The 23,692-nt window shown below is 45.8% G+C and overlaps 1 protein-coding gene across 1 annotated transcript in view; it reads left to right on the top strand.

The window, feature by feature from the left end:
• The window catches only part of RPS6KB1 (ribosomal protein S6 kinase B1), a 503,223-nt gene that overhangs the window by 183,057 nt on the left and 296,474 nt on the right, over positions 1-23,692 (top strand). The window contains exon 7 of the mRNA XM_078679829.1: positions 12,197-12,297. Coding sequence (XP_078535955.1) covers positions 12,197-12,297 — 101 coding nt within the window. The remainder of the gene's footprint in view (positions 1-12,196; positions 12,298-23,692) is intronic.

Below are 23,692 nucleotides of genomic sequence, written 5' to 3'. Positions count from 1 at the left end.
TCAAAGAGATCACCATCGAGGAGATAGACGTCGAGATCTAAGAAAAGGCCTTCTGGGTCTAGGAGGTCAAGATCCAGGTCTACGTCGAGGAGGTAGGCGTCGGAAGGACCGTTCGACGCGTGACGCCCAGGTGGTGACTTCAGGGAGTGCTTCTTCCTCCCCTGGGCTTCAGATCGTGCAAGTATCTCCAGAGCCCTCACCAGTACCGTCTCCAGCCCGGCCAACCAATATCTCGCCAAGATGGCTAGGAGATATTAGAGGATGGAAGATCCGCAGAATTAATCTACCACGGTTTTCTTCAAGATCAAGGTCACCTTTGATCCAGTCAGTGCTTTCTTTGGGGAGATACGAGCGTACTCGCCGAGAAGGTCCCCATCGGTGAGGAGACAATCATCACGCTCTCCTAGGAGTAGAGCATCACGCCACCGATCTCCTAGAAGTCGAAACTGTAGGTCTTCCACAGGGTCATCTGATTCCAAGGCAGACTATTCTCAGACTCTTTCCTCCTCTCCTCCAAACAGAATATCACCCATCGATGATATTCTAACTTTTAATGAGGTTCTCTGCCGTAGGGCTGCTAAACTCCACATTGAAATGCCGGGCTCTACCACCAAGACATCGGTGATATTTGAAACCCTGCACCAAAAGTCTTCCTCCAGACCTTTACTTCCTCTAGTGCCTGAATTGCTGGAGCATGCTCTTCAGAGATTTCTCACTCCAGCATCGGCGGGGGCTGCACAATCTAGGATAACAAAGAAATATAAGACTCCTGATAATGATCCCTCCTTTCTGAGGGCGGACCCTCCGCCGGATTCTGTTATTGTGTCGCTGGCACAAAAGAATCAGACGGGGGCAGCATCATAGTCTGTGCCCCCAGATCAGTAAGGCCATGGACTCTGTAGGAAAGAGAATGTGCACTACCTCTGCTTCCTAGATGAAAGTAGCCAGCGCCTCGGCCCTGCTGGGTCGATATGATCGCTCATTATGGGATTCCCTTTCACGCTTCACGGAGAAACTCCCAAAAGAGGACAAACAAGACTTCCTTGAAACCCTACATGAAGGTGGCCTAGTAGCCAAACAAGTGATCAGTGCAGCGGCTGATGCTTCAGATCTAGCTGCTTATGGCTATTCTCATGGGATTTGTGCTCGACGCTCAGCTTGGCTGAGACTGACTGGGCTGAAACCTGAAGCACAGCATCGGTTTCTTAATCTTCCTTTCAATAGATCATCACTCTTCGGATCTCATGCCGATGATGAAATGTCTTGAATGAAAACCGAGCTTGATACAGTTAAAACCGTGGGTCTCGAAGAGGAAGGACTTCAGGCGATGGTACCGTCCCTACGACCGACAACAAAACCAACAGAGGGTTCAAACCCTCAATGGTCCTCGCAACAAAATCAAGGAAGGTCACAATTCTCCCAGTGTCGTCCTGGTAGAGGAAGAGGTGGCAATTCAAGACAGTCCACACCTGCTGCCAAGCAACAGCAACAAAAGCAGTGAGTGCTTGCTTCCCCTAGCTCCGTTACCCACTCCGGTGGGGGGAAGTGTACGTTTTTACCTGGCAGAGTGATCAAAAATTACACTAGACAAGTGGGTGCTGAATATTGTAAAGAATGGGTATACCATCAAATTCAAGTCCCCTCCACCTTCCATTCCTCCTCAAAAGACTGTCACCCATCGTATAAATCTCTTGAGGGAAGAGGTGTCTGCTCTACTCCTAAAGAACGCCATTGAGGAGGTCCCATGGCACCAACATCGACAAGGGATCTACTCCCGATACTTTTTGGTCCCAAAGAAAGGTCCAAACAAGGAGTTCAGGCCTATACTAGATCTCAGACGTCTCAACAAATTCATTCTACGAGAAAAGTTCAGGATGCTGGCATTACATCAAATAATATTGCTTCTACATCAAGGAGATTGGATGTGTTCCATAGATCTTCAAGATGCCTATTTTCACATACCAATCTCTCCAAAGCATCGGAAGTTCCTACGGTTTCGCATCCAGTCAAACCACTTTTCCAATTCACAGTCCTGCCCTTCGGGCTGAAGTCTGCTCCTCGCACGTTCTCAAAGTGCATGGCAGTAGTAGCGGCTTTCTTGAGGAAACCGCACATATTTGTCTACCCTTACCTAGACTACTGGCTTCTCAAGAGTGGGTCTCCCACGCTTCTGCAACAACATCTTGCGCACTGTATTTACCAGTTGCATCGGCTCGGTCTGCATGTAAACTTTACGAAGTCCATCCTCCATCCAACACAGAGGATACACTATCTAGGCGCTACTCTGGACTCAGTCAACGCAAGAGAGTATCCTTCGGAGGAGAGACTATCATCCATTCTCCTCAAGTGTCAAACTCTCTTGAGGACACCTCAGCCCACGGCCAGGCAGATCTCCTCCCTACTGGGGTCTATGGCTTCGTGTATTTTTCTAGTGCCAAATGCCATACTTCACATGAGACCTCTGCAGCAGACTCTGGAGGATCTGTGGTCCCAATCGCTGGGAGGACAGGTTCTCAATACCTCTGTCAGTCCGACTCTCCATCAGATGGTGGATGCGATGGATTCATCTCATCGTGGGAGTCCCTTTTCAAGAGGACATGCCTCAACAGACTCTGGTGACGGATGTGTCCCTTCAGGGATGGGGTGCTCATATGGGATCATTACAGATTCAAGGAATGTGGTCCGAGAAAGAGCAACTATACCACATAAACATGCTGGAACTCCAAGCTGTCCATCTAGCTCTCAAAGCGGTCTTGCTTGTTCATACGGACAACACAACAACGATGTACGCCCTGAACAAGCAGGGCGGAACAAGATCCAGACCCCTGTCGCTGGAAGCACAGGCAATCTGGAAATGGCTTCTGGCACGAGATATGAGAATATCTGCTGTTCACTTGCCGGGCGTTCTCAATGTTCAAGTGGAAGACCTAACCAGGCACTTCGCAGAAGCACACGACTGGGTGCTAAAACAAGAAGTGGTACAAGACATTTTCCACAACTCTGGAACACCAGACCTCAATCTTTTTGCGGACGCCGAAAACGCAAAATGCTGCGTCTTCGCCTCCAGGTACCCGCAACCAGGGTCCAAGGGGAATGATCTGTGGATAGGCAGGTCAGACACATTACTCTACGCTTTTTCACCGATTCCACATATTCCCTTGGTGATCGGGAAGCTGTACAAGTCCAAGACAGACTTGATCCTGGTTGCTCCAGATTGGCCTTGCCAGTGGTGGTATCCAGACCACCTTTGCGTATCCAAAGTACCACACAGGAGGCTGCCATGCCATCCGGATCTGCTGACCAGGGCGAACGGCAAGGTGTTCCACCCCAACCTGCATCGCTCCTGAGTTCATCCTACACGGACATTTAGGCCTCTCACAGGACTGCATGCAGATTTTAAGAGGCTAGGAGAGCTTCTACAAGAAAGTCTTATGCTTTTAAGTGGAAGCGTTTTTTCGGGTGGTGTACTGCTCAAGGTCATGACCCTATTCGGGGTCAAGAACAGGTACTCTTGCCATACCTACTCTGGCCAAAGCAGGTTTACAGTATTCATCCATAAAAGTTCACCTGGCAGCGATAACCGCATATAGAAAGTCTCCCACTCAGGCTTCTTTCTTTCAAATGCCAGTTGTTAAGGATTTCCTGGAGGGTCTCAAGAAAATCTATCCTCCTGTTAGGGCTCCTTCTCCTCCCTGGTAGGTAAATGTGGTCCTATCTAAACTAATGGGCCCCCCATTCGAGCCCATTCATAAGGCTTTCCTGCAACACCTGTCATGGAAGACTGCTTTTCCCGTGGCAATCACTTCTGCGTGCAGGGTAAGCGAGATACAGGCCTTATGCTCTACAGAGCCTTATCTCGTTTTTCATGCGAATAGAGTGGTGTTACGTACTCACCAGAGGTTCCTCCCTATGGTGGTCTCGGATTTTCACATTAACCAGTCAGTCACTCTTCCCACTTTTTTTGCCAATCCGGACACTCCGGCTGAGAGAGTTCTGCACTCTTTAGATTTAAAACAAGTGTTGAAATTCTACCTTGATAAAAACAAAGAGTGTACGAAAGTTTTGCCAACTGTTTGAGAATTATGGTCCGTTGAATACAGGTTTTCCTGCCTCTAAAAGGTCCATTTCCAGATGGAGAGTGTCATGCATTTTGTTATCTTATCAGTTGGCACAAAAGCAGCTCCCGGGCAAGCCGAGAGCACATTCTACAAGAGGCAAAGCTGCTACAATAGCAATGCTTAGGAATGTACCAATGCATGAAATTTGTAAGGCACCCACATGGCGTTCGGTTCACACCTTCGCACGCCATTACTGCCTTGATTCTGACACTGGGACGAATGCTCAGTTTGGTCAAGCATCCCTGAGAAATTTGTTTGGGTAATAGCTGTTGGTAAAATGTTTTGGTAGGCTGGTATTCGCCCGCAGGGTATGGGGATGGGCTTGCTAATCTATTCAGTGCTTATGACTATTGATGAGTATCCCCTGAAAGAGAAAGATAAGTTACTTACCTGTAATCCTAGTTCTCTTCTAGGGGTATAATCATCAAAGTCATAAGCAACCCTCCCTCCTCCCCGGACGAATACCAGGCCTGTATATGTACCTGTTACCCATGCTGTGATTACACTGTTATATGCCGTCCAAAAGAACTGACCTAACTGTCACCTGTGGTGCATGATGGGAGCCTGGGGGTTCCTGGAGGTCTTAAAGGCACAGCGCCAATTTTACAATTGTTTTCTATGCAGCCTGTCTAGGCTAAACCTGCCTCTATGATCCTGCCTGTTTTTACCTTTGAGAAAATAAAGGTTGTGTGTTTCAAAGAAACTCAGGGCAGTTTTCTTCTTTACATATCCTGTATGGTGACTTATATGTCTTTATTTGGTCAAATGTGAAGGTTTTACCTACAATAATGGCAGTTTTGGAGCCTAATATGGTATTTTCCAGGCTGCAAATGTATATGCATAAAATATATATATATATATATATATATATATATATATATATATATATATATATATATATATATATATATATGTACTTATTTTATATATGTAGATATATGCATACTATTGGATATTTCTCCGGGATCCCGCACATGGGCGGGACTATTCAGTGCTTATGACTTTGATGAGTATACCCCTGGAAGAGAACTAGGATTTCAGGTAAGTAACTTATCCTTTGTGGCATGTAGTGCTGTAGATTCACATTTGCCCACCCTTCTCCCTGGAAGCTCTTGGATGTTGCAGTCGCCTTGCTACGTTTTACATTTTCTATTCTTTGTCATGGCCAACTTTTCTCTATCCTTATGCTCTATCTATGCCCTCTCCCTTTTGGTAGGAAAAAATAATGTAATAGTGGTGCTGATGCCCATGTGCATTGCCTGTCATGGGTGGAGTCGCTGTACGTCGCGACTCAAAAGACTTCTAAAAAGAAACACAACTTGCACATATCCGAGCCAAACACTAGATGGCAGGAGTATGTACAGCATGTGAATCAACAGCACTACATGTCACAACATTATGCTTGCAGGGTAAGTAATATTTTGCTTACTCTGCTTCTACGTCTAAACCATAAACTGCTACTTCATGCAAAGGATGCACATTTTTAACGTTCCCCTTTGCAGGAGAAAGCTGTTGCCTATAACAGATTTTACTTTCTGAGATATGTGACATACAAATGCAAAGTGAGGGGTAACATTGCAATTATTTTGCTTGTGTGCATTCACAACACCACTATGTTTGTTTAAAGACTAATGATAGCAGTGGCACCTGTATGCATGTATGTGATAATTATATAGGTCCAACCTAGCTGAAAGGCAACAGGGCCCTTGTACGGGGACAAATGCATTGTGTGTTATAAATACTCTGCAGGACACTGCACTCCCTTTCACTGTATAGACAGTGTTTCTTATCTAGGAGGCTCTTATCCTAAACCTCTTCACAATCAGAAAACTAAATATGCTGCCTATGCACTTGATTATTAAATAGGAGAGAGCGAGATTCAAATAGGCTTCCACTTTATGAACTAGTTTGGACGTGCACTGCATGTATTTCACTTCTGTGCTATGAAATAACTAAGGCTCAGCAAGTACAGTCCGAACTTCAGCCTTGGACACCAGTGGGTATGACTATTTGGCTCCGGCTCATAACATTGATGAAGACAAGGAGGTGGCCAATCTACTTTGCCTCATTACACTGATAAAGTGCTGTACATAGACTTGCAAAATGCAAGTGAGCTAGATATATCGGAGATGGATCTGGGTGTGACATCTGTTTGACCACCAGAAGAAAGTGCTTCATTTCTGCAGTGTTGCGAAAAGTAGCAGATGTGCTAGATTTGCAACTGAAAATTCTTCAACCAGCTTTAATGTCGCTTGATCCACTGTTGACATTTTATGACATACTACAGACACCCTCTGGTCTAAGCTATACTCTGCCCCTCCAGGCAGCCAACCTGTGGCCCTATGCACAGACTTACTCTGTTTGCTGTGATTTTCTGGCCAGTTGCCCAATGCTTGAAAGCAGTGTGGTGAAGGTGTCTACAAATACCCAATCTGAATTTTTTTCCATCAAAACCCTTGGGTAAGGAGTTTATTGAGGCCTTTTGTAAGAGATGTTTCCCTTCTGCTAGCCTTGCTTTATTCTCTTTAAATGCGGTTTGCCTTCTGGGTAGGAACATTCATGCTTTGTAAGACATGACCAGTGAGATCCTGTTGACTGTTCTGGAGGACCTCAGGAACTCACTGGTCCAAATGCACCAAGACTTACAGGACTCAGAAAAGTATGTTTTGGGTGCAGACTTGGACTTACAGGATGTGCTATTGGCACCAGAGTAGTGCTTAGAAGACATGGCTGGATGTGATCACCCAGGCTTTCAGTGGATAACCAAGTGTTCCTTCTGGACATGCCTACCAGTTCTCTAGACTGTTCTGAGAGAAGACGGACACTGTGCTTGAGCGATTTAAAGATAGTTGTGACACACCTCGATCCTTAAGGTAATTGTCCACAGCCAGGCAGTTCCATCAGCAGGATCGAACATATAGGGACTGTTCCAGAGGCTTAACACAATGGCAGTGTCATCCTTTGTTACCGGTGCAGTAGCAGACGTTCGGGTAGCGGCTTGGGGGTGGTTGACTTCAGCAGGGATAGCATTCTTCAAACTCTTCCTCTCCTGCAGCAGCGGTTCCCATGCAACTCTCAGACCCACAATCAGATTGTGGGGGGCAGGATATGGTATACCCTTACTGACTGCAAAGGGGAAACGGCCTTTACAACGAAGCCGTTTCCCCGAAATCTTTAACCACGCATGCAGTAAAACGCATGCGTGGTTACCACTAATGCCTTTACCACGCATACCTTTACTACGATGTTTGTAGTAAAGGCATATGTGGTAAAGGTAAAAAGAAAAAAAGGGGGGTTTGGGGGGGTCTCCCCCCCCAAATAAAACAACTCACCATAAGTCACGTCGGCGTCAGCGTCGTTAAAGAGAAATCGGAAAAAAATGCCGTTTTCTCTTTACGACGTATGACGTCACCACGCAATTATTCGAGGAAAAGTTTATCCGTGGTAAACGAATTCCGTTGTAACACATGCGTGGTAAAGGCATGCGTTGCAACGGAATTCGTTGTATCATCATATATCCACTGCAAAGCTATCCTGGCAGGCCGATAAAATGTACGAATTCCAAAAGGACTTCACCCTGCCTTTCATTTTGTGTCTACCTTCTACTCCTACCCACATCATACCGATTTTCGTCAGACCATGCCTCTATCCTGATTTATGACGACTCTACTGTTGCCTAGAGGTGGTACTAGGACGAAGATGCTGTTTGCGCTACTTTGTGCCAAGGAAGGTTTGAGGCCTCATGCCTACACTTGACATCCGGCCACTGGAAGCCTTTCTGAAGGAAAAATTCGAATACTCACTGTGGCTCAGATCCTCTCTGCACTGGATCTAGGGTACTGCATGCTGCATTAACTTGTAGGACGTACATTTTCGTAAAAGATCCCACTTGCGGTTCACATTGAGGAAGGAACACTTCAGGTTTGCAGTGCTGCTCTTCGGCCTTACCTTGGCCCTGATAGTATTCCCACACATGATCACCGCGGTAGCAGGTCATCTTTCGAGGTCAAAAATGCATGTATTCCTGTACCTCGATGACTGGCTGATAGACGGGCTCGCCAGAGTCTGTTACAGGCCACTGCCGGAAAATGACCAGGCTAAATTGCCATGGAATATTTCAACAAACTGAAGTCCCACCTGAGTCTCACTCAATAGAAAAAAAGGTCTTCCAAAACAACCCTCCAAGACTTGGCAAACCCAGCGCCTGCATTCCTTCCAACAAATTTCGCCCAATGAATTTATGGACCTGGTCAAAGCAAACCGGCCTGCCGACAGCCCTTCTGACCTGTGTCCACTACAAACCTTCATGACAATTCTTCGACTTCTGCTGCCACGCCATTAAGAATAATAAACAAGCATTTTCAATGCAATAGGTCTCGCATTTACGAGAGTTTAAGCTGTTGGCATTGTAAATGACAATGCCTTTTATTTATGTTTTAAAAACTAAAACAAAAATTAAAGGCATTGTCATTTACGTCAATAGCTCAAACTCGCGTATATGCGAGACCTATTGTATTGCAAATGCTTGTTCCCAGTAGGCGTCAGCCAGTGTTGTGTCAAATGAAAAGGGTGTGGCGTAACGGCCAGAGTTGCTGACTTTGGAGCTGGGGAACCGGGTTTCGAGCATCGGCGTCTGCTCAACATCCAGTGATTCTGGACAAGTCACTTAATCTTCCCGCGCCTACCAAAAATGAATGTATCCTTGTGTAATGTAACTGGTGCTTAAGTTAAGCACTCCAATATATTCGGGTTGCAAAAAAAAAAAGGAAAACAGACTTCCAGCTCTAAGTAGAATTCCTCTTGGGCAGACCATTTAGAAGAGCATAGTGTCAACAACACGTGCCAGGCAAATTAGATGTTATCATACATTTTAGAGAGTCTGCCAAGCGGCTGAACGCAATTCATTGATTGTTTTGTGTACATGTTTTGCAAAAGACATAAATGGCTCTTTTTATTTGGAACAGTTTTTCTGCCAAAACACACTAACCTTCTTTTACATTTATGAAGTGCAGCAGCTGATAAAGAGGGCCCCCTCGCTTATTGTGCTGCTGTGCATGGTATTGAAAGTAATAGCTCTGCTTAAGGAGCATCCCTGACTCAGAAACTCGCTGAAACTCTGAATTAGTATATGTGCTGCAGGTAGCACAGCTCGCAAGCAATCCGAGCTGTCCACCTGTATCTGAATGTAATCACACCGTCTACAGCACTTGACACGTCATGAGCTATTTGACAAAGTTTCCAAAACAGTGCAAGATTTGTCAGTTCGCTCATGAGGTGCTGAAAGCAAAAATTGAAAAATCATTGGTAACCACAGCTCAATATTTCTGAGTTGTGTTGACTGAACTCTCAGTCAGCGAAGTCTTTATTCCTTTATAAATCGAACAAGAGCGACCCCCAGTGAGCACTAGTTCAAAGACCTGCGGGTTATGAGAGGCACCGGCGAAGTGTGGGATGGTGAGTTAGGGAGCAGTGAGAGCAGCAAGAGCAGCATTCCGTGCACAACGCAGCACCGACAGCTGAATATTACACTTCAGCATAAAGTCTAGAGCTTTTCTTCCCGGAACCGGACTACGTCCCCCGGGAATGAGTAAAGCAGGAGCTGTCCCCCGGGAGTCCCCCTCGCATGGCACTGCCTCACTGCTGCTGCCGCCGAGGAGCTCAAGCCGGTAAAAATGTAAAAAAAAGGGTTGCGGTGTCCCTAGCTGACGCCGCGCTCATTAAAAGTAATAAAAAACATACCATAGTGAGGGCATAGTGCTGCAGCCGCCATTGTCCCCTCTGTGTCCATTTTAAAAGTAGTGCTCACCCACCAGATTAAGCCCACCGTGTAACGCTGCAAGAAAACGATCCAGTCCAGACGGGCGGGGCCAAAAGGAAAAAGGGCGTTCGCCAAGAAGCATAATTTCCAATCGGAGGCCAGCGTTTAACATAAATGATGACGCCAGCCAATCAAAATGATGTGCGTGGCTACAAGTCCACTACAGAAATTGTATTGATTACAATAAGCCTCGCAAAGCGAGGAGCGCTAGGTCTGTGAGACCTAAAAACTATTCCTTAACTACGAAAATATTTCTATGAGACCTAAAAAAGTCATACAAAAGCCCATTACTAAAGAAAACAAACCTAGACACGCTTAACCTTGACAACTACAGACCAATTATAAATGGATGTTTCCTGTGTAAACTGATGGAAAGGGCAGCATTCACCCAGATGTAACGATTTATTGAAGATAATGCCATACTTTCTGACTTCCAAACAGGATTCTGTCCATGAAGAGGGACCGAATGTGCCCTCTTTGCCATCTGAGTTGACCTTGAAGAACACAGTTGACTGGAATAGGGTTGTTGCACTACCTCTTTTGGACCTCTCAGCCGCCTTTGACACGGTTGACCATGACACTCTAATACAAATTCTACGAAGCCTGCATAGAGCGGGCTGCTCTAGACTCGATCACATCCTACCATCACAACCGAAGTAATGTCATCCAGATTTAGTTACAGACTGGCAGATATATATGCGACTGTTTAAAAGAGAAAAAAATTAGAGTGAGGGTTTGTTGATAAAACAAATGCATAAGAATACTATAATGTTCGAGGCATATGTGCTGATTGTACACTTAGCATTAGATTGCCACCTGGTGTTGGGCTCGGATGATTGCATGTTGTTGTTTTGGAAGAAGTCCTTGTAGTCACGAGATAGGGGACTCCTCCTTTGGACTATAGTGCGCATGGGCATCTGCTCCTTCTTTAGATTGTTTTTTTCCGCCACTGGGTTCGGATGCAACTTTTCCGCTCCGGTTCGAAAATCTACTTTTCAAAGACTTCGACGTGCAAGAGTTCAAGTGAATTTGGCCATGAGAATCCTTTTCACTTCTTTTTTATTTTTTTTAACGCCGCGGATGGGTTCGGTCTCGTTTCTACAGGCAAGGCATTCCAAATCCTGGGAGCCATTCCTGAGAAAGTACAGCTGTAAGTTTTCTTAGTAAATTGTTGAGGTTTCAGTAGAAGAATGGAGGCGCTCCTAGTGGTTCTGTTACCTCCCGATAGTTCCAATTTCTCCGCTAGGTATCTGGGGGTATTATGATGCAATGCCTTGTGTGTCATTCAGGCGATTTTCAGATGGATTTGGGCCTCAAAAGGTAGCCAGTTTGAGGGCACGAAGGTCCGGGGAGATGTAACCGTTCCTTTTAGAGCCTGTGATGAGTCTGGCGGCTCCATTGATTGAGGCTCTTAGAGGGGCCGTCGTCGTTCTGGGAAGGCCGCATAGAGCGACAAGCCCATAAACCAATCTGGGGGTTACTAGAGCTTAACTGCCTGTTTGAAGTCATTTGCAGGTATGAAGAGTTTCATTCGTCTCAGGGTGTTCATCTGGAAATGTGCTCCATTAGTTGCTGCGCTGATGTGATTCTGCATATTTAGCTTACTGTCTAGAGTAATTCCTAGCGATTTTGCAGAGTCAATAATGAGCGGTTGACCATCGAGTACTGTTAGATGCTTCACCCACTCGCGTATGATGGTAGTTTGGTTGGGGGGAGCGATTAGGAGGAATTCGGTTTTGAGGGTGTTGTTTTAAGTGGTTTTTGGTCAGCCAGGTCAGCAATCCCTGGGGTACTCTTAAAGAGACTGGGGTGGACTTGGATAGAGATTGATTGATCTTGAATCTTTGAGTTCTATTTTGAAGGAAGGAAGTGAACCAGTTTAGAACCATAGTCCCATTCTGTGTTTCAAGAGGTCTAGTAAATTGTTGTTTGACTGTGTCAAAGGCTGAGGATAGGACAAGCAGGATGAGTAAACAAGCTTTGTTTTGGTCTAATATTTTTAATGTGTCATCTATTATATGCGTCATGGCTGATTTGGTACTGGACGTGTTCGAAAACCAGATTGGCATTGGTCGAGCAGGTTGAAGTGATCTGTATGGTTGCTAAGCTGCGAGTGTACACATTTTTCGTTCTTTCCAAATTTCCTTCTGCATGTCCATTTTCACACAGAAATGTTCTTGGTGTTGTATTAATGTCGTTGTAGACTTTCATGAATTTGCACGATTAGGTGAATCTTGACCAGTGTTTTTATTTTCTCCAGCTTTTACTTAGCTGAAATCTCAATGGCTTTAGGGCACCTGCATCAAAAAGGGATTATCTACCGAGATTTAAAGCCAGAAAACATCATGCTGAATCATCAAGGTAAGTGAGATGTAGATGATCTTCAAATGTGCGGTTTTACGAATTGCAGAAGTTTGTCTATTTAGCTTTATCATGTCTAATTACTGCACTCTTATTCAATATCGCGAGGCAAAGGCACTCTTGTCTAATATTTTTTTCCATTGTGTGTTTAAAGTTAAGTTTGTCTTGGTTGATAATGTTCTGCCCCTTCTCTCCTTTAGCGGTGTCATTTCATTGTGTCCCTTCCCTGGTTTGGTTTTTCCAAAGTTAAGCACAAAGCACTACAGGGGCCTGCAGACGTCCTGCAGTTAAATAATGAACATGTTTCTCTTCCTTTGTCTCTCTCCTCTTTTACTCTCCCCCTTTACTCTACTGCCCTGCTTCGCTTCCATCTCTTACCTTCTCTCCTGAATGCTTCCCCTCCCCCTCTCATCACTCTGGTGTCCCTATTTCTCTCCTCTCCTCCCCCTACACCTGTTCGTTCCCACTCATTTTCACTCCCCCTTTATCTTTCTTCTCTACCTTACCCCATTTACTCTACCCCACACATCCAGCACATTACCCTCTTCTTTTTCTCTTTCCTTCACCTCTTCTTGCTCATCACCTTCTCTAGCTCCCTCTCCTCCTCTTGTCCCTCCTGCCTTCTTGACTTTCTCCCTCTCTGCTCTCTCTCCTCCCTTTCTCGCCAACTCTAGCAGTTCACCTACTCTGCCCAAGGCACCCATACCAATCAACTAAGCTTTTCACCCTGGATGAGTGTCACCCAAGCAGCAGCAATGCAAGCTTACCTCGCACACCACCAGGACACCGTGCATGTGAGATATAGGCACGCATGCAGTGCAGCTTTCCCTGGCCTTCAGCAGTGCTAAGCAAAGAATGCAGACTATGATTGAGATGAAGGACTGAGACTTCTCCTTCGAGGGATCAGCGTGTGCTCCATCACCTCTGCCAGAGGATGGGGAGAGCTCCTGGTTATGTCTTAAGAGTCTGAGACCTGTTCCTAGGATGGAAATGATGCTGTTCCTTTTTGGTTTTTATGTAATTAAAGGCTAGGTGTGCATATTTGTAGAAGGATCGGTCACCGGAGCTGGTGCACAGCAAATGAATCGCACAATACTGGTGAACCTGAAAGAACGGCAGCTCTCGTGGTTGCCACTAAAAGTAACAAAACATGAAGCTGTTAGTTGGAAGAAAATTAGGCAACCTGTTTTCTGGGTGCTTCAAGGAGCCAGTTGCCGTTACCAACTAGTTAAAAATCCAAACGTCCTGTGCAGTCCACCTACCATGACGAGCTAATTTCCAGGTGCAAACAGGCCTGCAAGGTAACTATTTGCATTGCTCATTGAAGCACAAAGCTGACATATATGCTGATGGAGAGGAAAATAACGGGAGGATCAGGAGACAGCCTGCACTCAACCCGGTCCCCTGAATTTACCACCACCCACACAAGGGCAAACCCCCTAAGTCAGAGCAGTGTGAACGACAAGTGAAAAGGACTTGAGTCGGAGAATTTTGTATGAATTTCCACAGTTCCCGAACAGAATCTGAAGCCTTTTCCAAGTGTATTGCTCTTTAATTCAATTAATGGTTCCATTGTTGTTCGATCAACAAAGATCTTTTTGGGATTTTTTCTTAAATTTATGCTGATCTTTGCGCTATTAAGAACTGAACTGTAGTAGCGCTACACCAATTTGTGTGGGTTGAGCCATGGAAGGTCTTAGTTGGAATAAAATTGCTTGAAATGAAAAAAGTAAGAGCTGTCCCATACATGTTCAATGAGCATAAAAAATTCCAAAGTGACTGCATAAGTCATAGCCTTAAGGCAGCTGTGCATTGTTTTAGGAGTTTCGCAAGCCTCTTTCTGTGATTTAGTAAATAAATAAGCATTGACAAAGCCAATAGGTCTCGCCTATCTGAGATCTACTGGCTTTGTCAACCGGTTTTTTATCCATGTTGCATAGCATCGCAGCCAATGTGCAACGTGGCTGAAAATAAAGAAAATAAAAGCGCTGGCAGCTGCAGTGCAGTATGTCTGAATGTTATATAAAAAAAAGCATCATGGTGCATCAACGCTCCGCATCAGTTTTATTTATTTTTTCTTTCAGGCATGTTGCAAAGCTGCTGCTGTACAACATGACAGTTAAAAATATATAAATAAAACGCTATGATGGGGTCAGCATTGACATCTTCAGGACTCTTTTATTTTCTGTACTTTCAGCCATGTTACACAATGGCTGTGTTGCTATGCAACACGGCAAAAATAAATTGGCATAGTGAATAGATATCGCAACGGCTAGACTTTTTGTGTTTGCCAATGCTGCTTTATTTGCCTCAGTTCCAAATATTCTCACATTAATGTCAGTGCTGTCCAGATGCCTAAATGTCTAGTCCGTCTTAGCATGACCACAAAATCATGTATATTTACTGAAAATCATTTAAGCACTGTGCAACAGACAGATTTTTCTAATGCTTATTAACACTCGCAACTACTTCAGGAATTGAGGGAAACCATTTCACCCAGACATGTGTTCGTACAAGAATGGCTGCCTGAACAGCTGGGCACCACCTCTGCTTCACAAAAACAGTATTTCAAGAAAGCCACCCCTCCCACCCCCCGAACCTCCCCCCTCCCGAACTTCCCCCCCCTCATAAAATCTGTCTGTTCTTAGAAATTAGCTGGCGTCATTGTCTTTCACTGGCTTTTATGAAGAATCTTTTGCAGTTTGCAAGGTCATTTCCGTGGGTTTCATTTGGCTGGCCTTGTGCAATGGGTCCCACTGTGTGGATAACATCTAAAGTTAAAAACATTGTACGTGAGATGTTATGATCCATGGCTTACTGTAAAAATGAAAAACAAGCAGGTGAAATTAAGAACGGGCACAGGATGTGCCGTTAAGGCTAAAGCTGCTGACTTTGGAGCTAGGGAACCAGGTTTTGAGTCTTGACATCGGCTCAACATTTTGTGATTGTGGGCAAATCGCTTCATCTCCCTGTGATGAATAAAAGCGTAAAGCATGGTGAAATTGCAAATTACGTCAATACGTTCGGGCAAAAATGCAGAAAAAAAAGAAATAGTACCTCCAATCAGCACATGCAGCGGAGGGACAGTAATTAAGACAGATCAATGTGTTCTTGGTCCAGGCGCCTCACAAAGAAAAGGAAGTGACGCCTCGCACATGCTGCCGAATATGAAGGCAGCAAAGAAGAGTGATATTGATGCCAACAAATGGTAAATAATGGACAGGCTAAAAGTTCCTTTTGTAGAGATATTTTAAAACAATTTTATTAGGCTCAATAGGTTGCAAAGCAACCGCAACAAATGCGTGCTACATGCAGGCTCGACCTAAAAAGGGGTTATGAGACACGTGAATGTTTGGCTTTAGGGATTTGTTTGTTTTTTTGTCCAGAATTGACGTATCTTTCATAGATTCACATGCTCGAATCATTCCCTGTCCTTGAGATGGGAGTCCCAGGGTAAGATAATCAAGCAGTGCTTAATAAATTTCATAGGCTATAATGGCCCATTAGCCATCTTATCAGTTGCCTAGCTTAGGTCCTTTTTAATCAAATGAACATTTGTATAGCGCGATAGCTACCCTGAGGCGTCCTAGGGCTGCGGACAAACACGTGTGGAAGAGCGGTGGGGACCTAGTCTGATCTGTTGAACATCAGGGTTTTAAACTTTTTTCGGAAGGGCAGAAGATTGGGCTCTGAACGCAGGTGGAGGGGAAGAGTTCCAGAGTTTGGCCGAGTTGTGGGAGAACTAACGGCCCCCACACCTGGCTCTCTTGATCCTGGGTACTGTGACAAGGCAGGAGGAGGCTGATCTAAGCTGTCTGTTGGGGTGATCAGAGAATGATTGATGGTGGTGCCCGTTTTCCAGAAGGCTCGGTGAGCGATGCACAGACCCTTGAATACAATTCTTTCCCTGACCGGGAGCCAATGAAGTTTCTGAAGTCCGGTTTTGACAGGGAGGCGACGAGGGATCTGGAGGAGGGTTTGTGCCGCACAGTTCTGGATGACCTGGAGCTGGTTTAGGGTGGCCTGGGGGGCCACTAGGTAAAGGGCATTCCCAAAGTCCAAACGAGACAAAATGAGACCCTGGATCATGATCTGTCTGGCCTTAAAGAGTAGTAGGGGAAGGATTTTCCGGATAAGCCCGAGTATACCAAAGCAGGTGGCTGAAAGTTTGGCTACTTGGTGGTTAAAATTGAAAGACTTATCCAGCGAGATGCCCAGGCTCTTAATTGTGTCCTTGGGTATTGGGGGGGGGGGGGGGGGGGGTAGTCCAAGACACGTAGGCCAGAGGGGGTCAATAGTAGGAGTTACCTAGGAGCATCAGCTCGGTCTTGTCTCCGTTTAGTTTGAGACATGATGATGTCATCCATGAGGTCACTGCTTCTAAGCAATCCCTGAGGTTGTTGGGTCCGGTGTGAAGTTGGTTTAGGGCCACCACTAGCTGAGTATCGTCCGCGTAGGTGACTTTTTTTATCCCAAAGGGGCGGACAATCTCCGCAAGGGGGCTCATGTAAATGTTAAAAAGCGTAGGGCTCAAAGAAAAGCCCTGCGGCACACCGCAGCCGAGAGGTTTGCTGAGGGAGGTGATGTCGCCCCCAAAGACTTGAAAGGATTGATCAGACAGGAAGGACTCCAACCATGTGAGTGCTTTCGATGAGACTCCTAGATTGGTAAGTCGTTGCAGTAATATGCTATGATTTACAGTGTCGAAGGCAGCACTTAGGTCAAGGAGGATGATGGCTGCGGTGCCTCCTTGGTCCATGATCTTCCTTGCCTCCTCTGTCACAGTGACGAGGGTGGGCTCAGTCCCATGCATGGGTCAGAATCAGCAGCGGTGCGTCCATTGGGGCGTAGGGGCGTAGCCCTACCAGCCCATGGACCCGCGGCTGCAAGTAAATAATTAAAATAAATGTCCCAACTCCAGCTTCCTGACTTCTCCTCATGCGCCGCCGGGCAATACCCGACTGAAACGGGAGTGCGCAGGGGGGCGGGGCTGCAGTGTCAGTGATTGATACTGGCGTCGACCGTCGAGACGTCACGACGAGACAGACGAGTCCGAACTTGAACGCGCATCACACAGAAGGGCAGAAACTTGCCCGAGCATGCGCATATTAATGTGCCCTACAGTGACATGGGGGGGGTGCATGTTTATTCGTATGCGGCACAGCCCTGGCGTTAAAAGGGCGACAGGGCGAGCATTGCGTGTGCCCTCCAAGCCAATCCTGGTGCTACATGAGCGCCAGGATTGGCTGGTCACCGTTCCGCAGAGCAGGGGCAATCCATATTGGATGCCGCGCGTGGGTGGCTCAGCCGCAGTGCACAATGGCCAATCACTGTATTTGACTTCTTGTAGTCATGCAGTGATTGGCCATTGGCGCGCGGCGCTGGTAACGGTTCTTAATACGTACTCAGTCACTCACTGTCTAGTCCCCCGACTGGCCTCGTGGTTGTGACTGTGTGGACTCGAGTCGACTCGTGTGCTGGACGGTGCTGCCTGTCTGTCAGCGTGTGGTGAGTGACTGACTACTACTAGTGAGAGAGTCAGTATAAATAAACAACATGCTGGTTGTTGATTAAATTCAAATTGATTATACAGCACCATAGCGCACGCACTAAGGCCCCGCTGGACCCGGGCCGGTGTCTGGGTTTTTACCATATTTGTCGGAGCGGCTCCCTTCCTGTACCACTACGGGTACGGTACCGCCTAAAGGCTGGCCTGTGCTGTTTGTCTTACAGAGTAGGGTACACGGGGTGCAGAGGTCGTTTTGGGCAGAGAGGCGAGAAGCGTTTGGAAACGTAGATCAAAGGGGAAAGTGTGAGCGCTGGTTTCACCCTTTTAGTCTGTAGGTGAGTAAATACGGCTGTGCTAAGAAGCACGTGCATTTGGTGCACATAAAAACAACTTTTTAGCTTCCAAATAAAGCTAAAGAAAGCCAGTTTTGCTCCTCAATCCGTCAAACAGTTTCACTTTCAAATGCAAATTGTAATTTTCATCCCAGCACGTGAGTCGTGAAGAGCTTCTCTGAAGCATGAAAATCACCATTTGAAATACTTAGTGCGACTGACGGTAATTGCAGGGCAAACGCCGCTGCAGATCCAACGCCACCGTGTGCACAAGCATTGGTGCAGAACATGGGATTGTGCCCCTGGTGCTGCTCACCACCCTCTGTCGTGATTGGATGATTTGAGTCTGGATCAGTCCCTGGAGAGAGATCTCTTATTGGTGCACAGCACGTGAATCAAACCTTTCAACCCTGTGAGCCTTTGTTTGCAATAAGCCTTGGGGTGAGTGAGTGAGTGAATGAATGAATGAATGGATACATTTGTAAAGCGGGGCAGCTGCCGCAAGAAGTGTCGCAGCGCTAGGTCCAATGGAATGTATGTTGAATATCGACAAAAAAACTATTGCTTTACATATTGTGCCTCAAATATAATTCACAGAAACCTCGCCTCCGAGGCTGTACGTGTTCTTATCGCTCGCTCCAGAAAGGCATATCCTTTTAGGACACAATCCCTTTGTCAGACAGTATCCGGGTCGCCACACTCTGGGATCGCCCCTTCTGAAGGCTACTCCTGACCAGTTGTGGGTGGGCCCTGGACTGGTGCTGTGCCCTGCTCCGCTAGGCAGCCCTATCCGCTTAGTTGTCAGGGGTCGGAGATCTGTTATTGTCGGGTCTTTCTCCAGAGTCCTTTTAAACGGGTCTTTCTCCAGTGTCCTTTTAAACACCTTGCTTGGAAATCCTGTGACGATAGCGCCAGCTGTTGCCAAACAGCATGTAGGCGCTCGTGTCTCGCCTCCGGTTGGACTTTGACAACCCCTGAACTTTCTTTCCAGATCTCCGGTTCGTGGTAGTTCACGACCGACTGCGTCGTGCAATCAACCACGTGTGACACCTGATAAGAACCCTCAGATAGAGAAATAAATCAAAAGGTAAATAAATAGTATAAATAAATAACGTGTAAATAAATACATATTTGAGTTCCATGGTACAGCAGCCAAATTAGGATTTTCAGTGGCGACAGGACTTGTTTAATCTGCGATAGGCATAACACATGACAAACTGTAGGCAAAACGCTGCAGTGACAAGATTTTGCCCTTTTGGAGGGCCGTCCCTGAAAGAATGTGAAAATATGAGTAAAGCTTCGCACAGAAGGTGGAGTACTGTCTGTTTTTTGTGACAGGCAAATAAATGTAGAAATAAACCGTGTAGGATTGTACTAGAATATCGCGATCAAAGTATTGTCTGACGGAAATATTGTGTCCTAAATATCATTTGCAAAAATATTGCCCTATTGGAGTTAACATAAATTATTCACCCAAGGGGACGATATTTTTGTGAATTATAATTAAGGCACACAATATTGCCGTCTGTCAATATTTTTACTAACAATATGCTAAAATGGTACCGGCAACTGGTGAGGAATAATGCCTGTTCAGTTAGGGGGTGGACTCGTGGTGGAGCCGGAAGAATTGCTGAAGTTTAATACCGAAGCTGATGGAGCGTAGGTGCACTGGAAGAAGGAATTCATGTTCAATATCATATTATATCAGCATTTTGAGAATCCTGGGAGAAAGCCATTGCGGCCTACATATTGGGATCCTCATCCTGCAGCTGCAGGGAGAATTTGGAAATTCAGTCGAGTCGACCCGTAATGACATTTAAGCGCTGTTTATCATAAAATATTAACAAAAAACGAATGAGGTGATGCGTAGGTAAAATGTTTACGTTCCTCATTATGCATATAGATCGGGGTACTGCTGAGTGCTGACAACTTCACCAATAAATTGAAGAACCCTGTTGTGTCCTCTGTAACCTCGCTCCAATTTTATCTCTAATTCTTAAGGTGTGTGTGCAGTATTTTAGAACAAGATGTCAGATGTCTGTTTGATCAGACTTTGTACCCGTTGACTCCAGGCAGTCACCGTGTCCATGTTACACTCCCGGGCTTTTCTTTTAGGAATCCTTTTTTGCTTCAAGAAATGTGTGCACCCTGATTGAGAAACAAAGTATATTTCTTGGTTTTTGCATAAAATGACAAGTTGGGTTACACAGGTACATAACTCAAGTCCCAGTGTTCTGTTTTTTAGGATGCATTGCCGAGTAAAACGAAAAGGCCCCTTTCATGAAAATAAAATCAAAATAGCGGCAGAGGTTTAAACCTCCAACTAAGCTTAAATTCGTGATTTTATGTTTCAATTCACTAACATTCCCAGTAAAGCACCTGTGAAATTGTGCTAGGCGCAGCCCATGTTTGACACACCAGATAGAATTATGGCGCCCCCTTGACAAATTTTCTGTTCCACGCTGCACAGGTGAGGAAAATAACTGCGGGTCACTGCGAGCGCAGAATGGCCCTGACGAGGAAAACACTCAGCATGAGTCTGTGTGTGGTGCCTGGCAATGCGATACCTTAGCGTGCTTGAATGACACCTACAGGGACCTGAGTAACACTCATTTAAATCAAACTTCACTATTTTTGACAGGCAATAAATGGTTACTGGATTTAATGCACAATGCACTTATTATCTATTGGTAACTTGCTGCCTAAAAACAGTAAAGTTTGCTTCAATTTGAGTCCGTAGTAAACCCTTGTTATTTGTATGTCTAGCGGCAAGCAGTGCTTCATTTGAGCCGGTGGTTTCCAGTGCTCAGCACCTGCGCTTTTCATGAGCACCAGTGAAGGACAAATTTATTTATGGTAGTAAGGTGGAAATGAAATGATTTGTCCAGAATCCCAGAATGTTGAGCCGACTAGCGCCGAGATTCGAATCTGGTTCCCCAGCTCCGAAATCGGCAGCTCTGGTCAGGAGCCACATCCTCTCCCCACTTTCATGGTTAGTAGTTGGTTCTGTGTTAGGCGGTGCTAACAGGAGAAATGGGCTGGTACGAGCTGCCTCCTGACGAGATCCCGGGCACTTACGTTTTTTTCACAAATTAGCCACTGGCGGAAAGCTAGGCTGCCACGTGTGATGCAACTCTGAGAAACATACACACTGAGTGCCAGCACTGGGCCTAGCTTCAAAAACATAACATTAGAAATGTATCCAACACTAAGCCCTGCTGACACACAGCGTGTATATTGCTCAGAGGTGCGTGGCACTGGCAGGGCCTAGCTTCAGGAACATTTCTATCTACATATTGTTATATGACATCCCTTTATTAATGTAAAGCTGCACTTTCCCAATTGCTTTATTAACCTTCTTGCTTCTCAAATTTGCTTGAAAATGCACTATTTACCCACTAATTTTTCAAAATTTTCCCCCCAAAACCCCTCTTAAGATGTTCTGGCTTGCTCACTATGCACACTTGCCACAGGGCACTCCGACAGAAAGTTTACGCCTCACCACTTTCAAATGTCACCAGCCACCAATGCAGCCACCAATGCATCCAAAGCCAGAGAGGGCATGTGGGAGAAAAGGGAAAAGACTACCCACTCAGCTATAAAGCACAACCCAAACTCTTCTAGGTCCCAAAGCTACCGATAATGCAGTAGAGAGTATAAACTAAACTATTAATCATGTTTCACACATTCATCATTGATTTCTCAGGAAAATATTCCAAACAATCTAATGTCTAATGTCACAAAGGTCATTTTAACCAATGTAATTCATTAGAAATACAATAATATAATTGTGAAAAACGAATAATCCAGAGAAAAAGCCAACACAGTAACTTTACACAGCTGTCCCTCTGCTGCCGGTTAGCTGAGTGGGTCCAGGTGCCTGTTGCTCTGTCTGTCAGTAGTGTCCACTCTGAGTGCCGAAGAGCCACCATTTCCATCTTTATTGTATTGTAGCCTGCTTCATATAGCGCTTCACACTCCTACGTGGAGCGCCGAAGCGTCTTTCTGGGTGGGTAGGTGCTACACCGTGGCGGAGTGCGGGGTTGGCGGCTGCATTAGTAGTTATCACAAGTGGGAGTCGTTTTGGGCTGCAGCGCTTAGAAGTGTGATGCAGGAGAAGGCGCGAGACATAGGCACTATATTATAGTTGTGATTGGCTGTCTGTTTGAATTAACTTTTCTGGCCTCTTGTGTGCTAGAGGCGGGGTCAACCCGGGGTGGTCGGTGTTATGAATTGTCCCGTTGGGGGTGGGTGGGGGCCGCAGCATCAAGCTATGGGGCACTGGCGTGGGTGCTGTGGGGCAGCTGCGCATGCCATGTGCCTTGCAGGGAGATTCGTTGGCATCTGTGTTGTGCCAGTCATGACTATTGCCAGCACGGCGGCTCTTTGATGTAGACCATTATCGCATTTTTTAGGCTCTAGGCAAAATATAATAGTGACATTTTCTAGAGCCTGCAGTAACACCAGAGAGTTTCCTAGCACTAAGCGGCTCATCCAGAACTCCCCTCCAGCAGTCCCCACGTGGAAACGCATCTGCGCTGGAATACCCGAGAGGTGTACAACTTCCAGTGTGAGGTAATGCCATGCTCTTAGCCACTCTAATTCACACAAGTGGATTTGGTTTAAATAGGCGTATTAATTGTCATGGGAACTTATTTTTTTCTTTGGCACAGCACAGTTGTTTACAAGACACAAGACCCCAAACCTGTACTCAGTCTATTGAGGGGTGGGGGGCGGATTTGACGGTCCAGAGGCACTGAAACACCTGCCAAATATTGTAAGAAGCACCTGACATTTCTGACAATAACTTTACAAATGCCCGACTGTCCGAATGGAGCTCTCGGTCAGACACCTCACTGGCAGAAAAGGTTTGGGGAAAACAGCCTCTTCCACAGCCTCAGTACATCTATTCAACCCTTTACCAGCCATCCTCAACTTTTGTCCTTCTACTGCTCTCTGCACCACAATACGAGCACATCCCAGACCCTGCAGAGGACACAAACACACTGCTCATCTCCTAACCAACACCAATGAGATTTCAGCCACACTTCGCTCCCCCATTGCTCGCCATTTCTCCCACATGCATCTTCCACCCTCTGCTGCAACATACTCAGTTCAACACACATGGAGTACTCTGCAGTCGTCATCCAAATTACTCCTCCTTCTTTACATATAGCTCACAGCAACCAACACGTGCATGCCAGCTAGCGAACAGAGCCTCGTGGCCATCCTATTGGTAGCGATGAGATATATAATAGCAGTGTCCAATCATATAAAGGTAAAACACCATTCTCTACATCCATACACTACAAATGCAAGATGTGTATGAGAAAATGAGGTTTTTCAACTTTTGTGGTAAGGCACAGTGTTCACTTGCGTTCACAGAAAAATGAGGCCTTACACTTCACAATGAGGTTAACGTGCCTGCCTTGTATTAATGAATACTGATGTCAGCAGAGTTGTGCATCTTAGCCAATAAACAGTGTTAGAACTCATGATCTCATTAACTTGGAGTAAGGTCTTCTCCTTCAGGTCTTCTCCTTACTTCCTGGTT

The sequence above is a fragment of the Lissotriton helveticus genome, chromosome 3_1 (genome assembly GCF_964261635.1).
Source record: "Lissotriton helveticus chromosome 3_1, aLisHel1.1, whole genome shotgun sequence".
Taxonomy (NCBI): domain Eukaryota; kingdom Metazoa; phylum Chordata; class Amphibia; order Caudata; family Salamandridae; genus Lissotriton; species Lissotriton helveticus.
This window is presented reverse-complemented; position numbering and strand designations above follow the sequence as displayed.